At 40.3% G+C, this 2,417-nt stretch overlaps 1 protein-coding gene across 1 annotated transcript; it reads left to right on the top strand.

Annotated features, from left to right (window-relative positions):
- Nucleotides 1-275: 275 nt before the first annotated feature.
- LOC119429351 (DNA polymerase theta) lies at nt 276-1,627 on the top strand (the record flags this gene model as incomplete). Its single annotated transcript, XM_037696996.1, has 4 exons — nt 276-412; nt 513-641; nt 1,314-1,386; nt 1,504-1,627. Coding segments are annotated over exons 1-4 (416 nt in total), but the record flags the coding sequence as incomplete, so codon positions are not given.
- Between the last annotated feature and the right edge of the window lie 790 nt (nt 1,628-2,417).

Here is a 2,417-nt window from a genome sequence, read left to right as displayed (position 1 = left end):
CTCAGACAAGAAAGAAAAACTCCCTCTGTTCTTCTCCATGGTGTAACGCCTGCCCACTTGAATATCTCACTCCAAAAACATTAAAGTTTACTTAAATCCCCTGCTCACTTCCCGTCCAGAAAAACACTCATCTCAAAAACTACAAACATTCACTGTTCAAATCCTTCAATGTACTGTACTGCTTGTGGACTGTTTTTGGAGTATTGAATGTTTCTGTCAGATTTATTCAGGAATATAGAGATGCTCTCCCAGGTTTGTCTGGCCCTGTTGGAGCTGAAATGAGTTGGTTTCAGTGTGGACGAGTGCGAGAGACAAAAACGTGATGCAAGCCAAACTTTCAGCGTTGGAGTCAGAAGCTTACAGCCTGGCAGGACACACCTTCTCCCTCACCAGCGTCGATGACGTAGTGCAGGTCAGACGCTGTTTTTCTGTGCCGCAGCCATGTTTTTGTCTTGACTGTAATTCCATCAGGGTATGATAATAACTCATTTTGATTCATGCTCACACTGTAGGTGTTGTTCTTGGAGCTTCATTTACCTCCTCATGGTGATGCAGGTGGACCAAGGAGTAAGAAGACTCTGGGTTACACCAGGAGAGGTGGAGGCAGAGCACGCCTTGGGAAGCACTTCAGCACCACCAAGGTGTGACCAAACAACCTTTATACTAAATTGTTCTTTCTTCTTGCAAAACTTATAACGTTTTATAATTCAGAAAGGAAAGTTTATTCATACAGCATAATTATTGCACACCACCTCACTGGATGTACGTCTACAACTGAATAACTTTTGTAGTCAACCAAATTCAAAATGGCCTCTAGCAAACACAAAAATGGCTGTAAATCAGTAAATTGTACAGATATTAAGCTAAAATATGATGTGGTTATAGCTGAGAGTCAACCCCATCACGCAATTTGACATAAAAACGTGCAAAATCTTTGCTTAACACTTGGTCGTGCAAGGAGCAGGCGGTATGCATTTCTTCAAAGAATGCTTGTTTATTCAGGTGAGTCATAGTCCAATATGTAAAAGTAGAATATAAAAGTATAAAAGTAAGTAGGTTGAATGAATGATTGAATCTGTGATGATTTAGATTATATGCATTATATTAGCAGTGCATAGAGAAGATGTTTCATAGTGTTTTGAGTATCTCACAACTTCAAACTAAAAATCTCAGCAACTTCAAAGATCTGAGAGGTTTATGTTCCACCTCAGGATGTTCTGGAGAAACTCCGCCCCCTGCACCCTTTGCCAGGTGTGATTCTAGAGTGGAGGCAGATCACTATTGCCCTGACTAAGGTGGTCTTCCCCCTGCAGAGGGTGAAACGGCATCATCCTACACTGAAGATGGACAGAATATATCCAGTCGCCCAGACCCACACAACCACCGGTAAAACACACAGAAAGATCTCGGACTGTGTAGATGTTTTGTGAAATGCTGTTTTGTTTGAAGTACATAAACAAGAATGGATGTAGCCCATTATGTCCTGTTTTTTTATATTTTCAGGTAGAGTGAGCTTTACTGAACCAAACATACAGAATGTCCCCAAAGATTTTGAGGTTTACATGCCCACAGTGATAAGTGAAAGCCCACCTTCACAAAATGTCTTCCAGGTGACACGTAAATCAAGGTAGGTACCTGTCAGTACAAATATTTCTGCTTTTAAAGCCTTTGTTGGTTTTTTTACTTTTTATTTTTCATTTTTCAAACATATTTGGGCATATAACAGAAAGGTAAACAAACAAACAAATAAGAGTCAGAGTTTCTTTATTGTCATTCGCACCTCATGTGGTACATGTGGTGGAGCGAAATTATGTACGCAGGGTCCCAGTTACATCCAACAATAAAATGTCTAAGAAAAACAGTAATGACATCTAAGATATGAACTAAGAAAAACATCAACTAAATATACACTAAGCACTCATAACATAAAACATTGAACATCAGCACAAACATGAACATGAGTCTGTGAGCAGATGTGCACGCATGAACACATCAACATTGAAACAGATCAGCAGCAACATGAAACAGATCAGCAGCAACATGATATGGTTTTTCACAGTGATTATTCTAGTTAGAGATTCATGAGTCTAACAGCCTCAGGGTAGAAGCTGTTCCTCAGTCTAGTGGTTCTACATTTAATGCTCCTTAACCTCCTTCCTGAGGGGAGTGGGGCAAAAAGTGTGTGTGCTGGGTGGGTGGGGTCCTTCATGATGCAGGTGGCCCTCTTCCTGCATCTGGAGGTGTAGATGTCTAATAAGTAGAAAAGAATAAAGAAAACCTAGAAACAAGTATACCTGAGGGAGTTTCACAGGTACATATCATTTCTTACAAAACATTGTCGTCTGTCACAGAGTGTGAACAATCGTTCCATTTCTTCCAGTATTTTTCCCCCTGTGCTGTTGTACACGGAGAGAATA

The sequence above is a fragment of the Nematolebias whitei genome, unplaced genomic scaffold (assembly GCF_014905685.2).
Source record: "Nematolebias whitei isolate Nwh7 unplaced genomic scaffold, NemWhi1 Nwh_scaf_625, whole genome shotgun sequence".
Lineage (NCBI taxonomy): Eukaryota > Metazoa > Chordata > Actinopteri > Cyprinodontiformes > Rivulidae > Nematolebias > Nematolebias whitei.
This window is presented reverse-complemented; position numbering and strand designations above follow the sequence as displayed.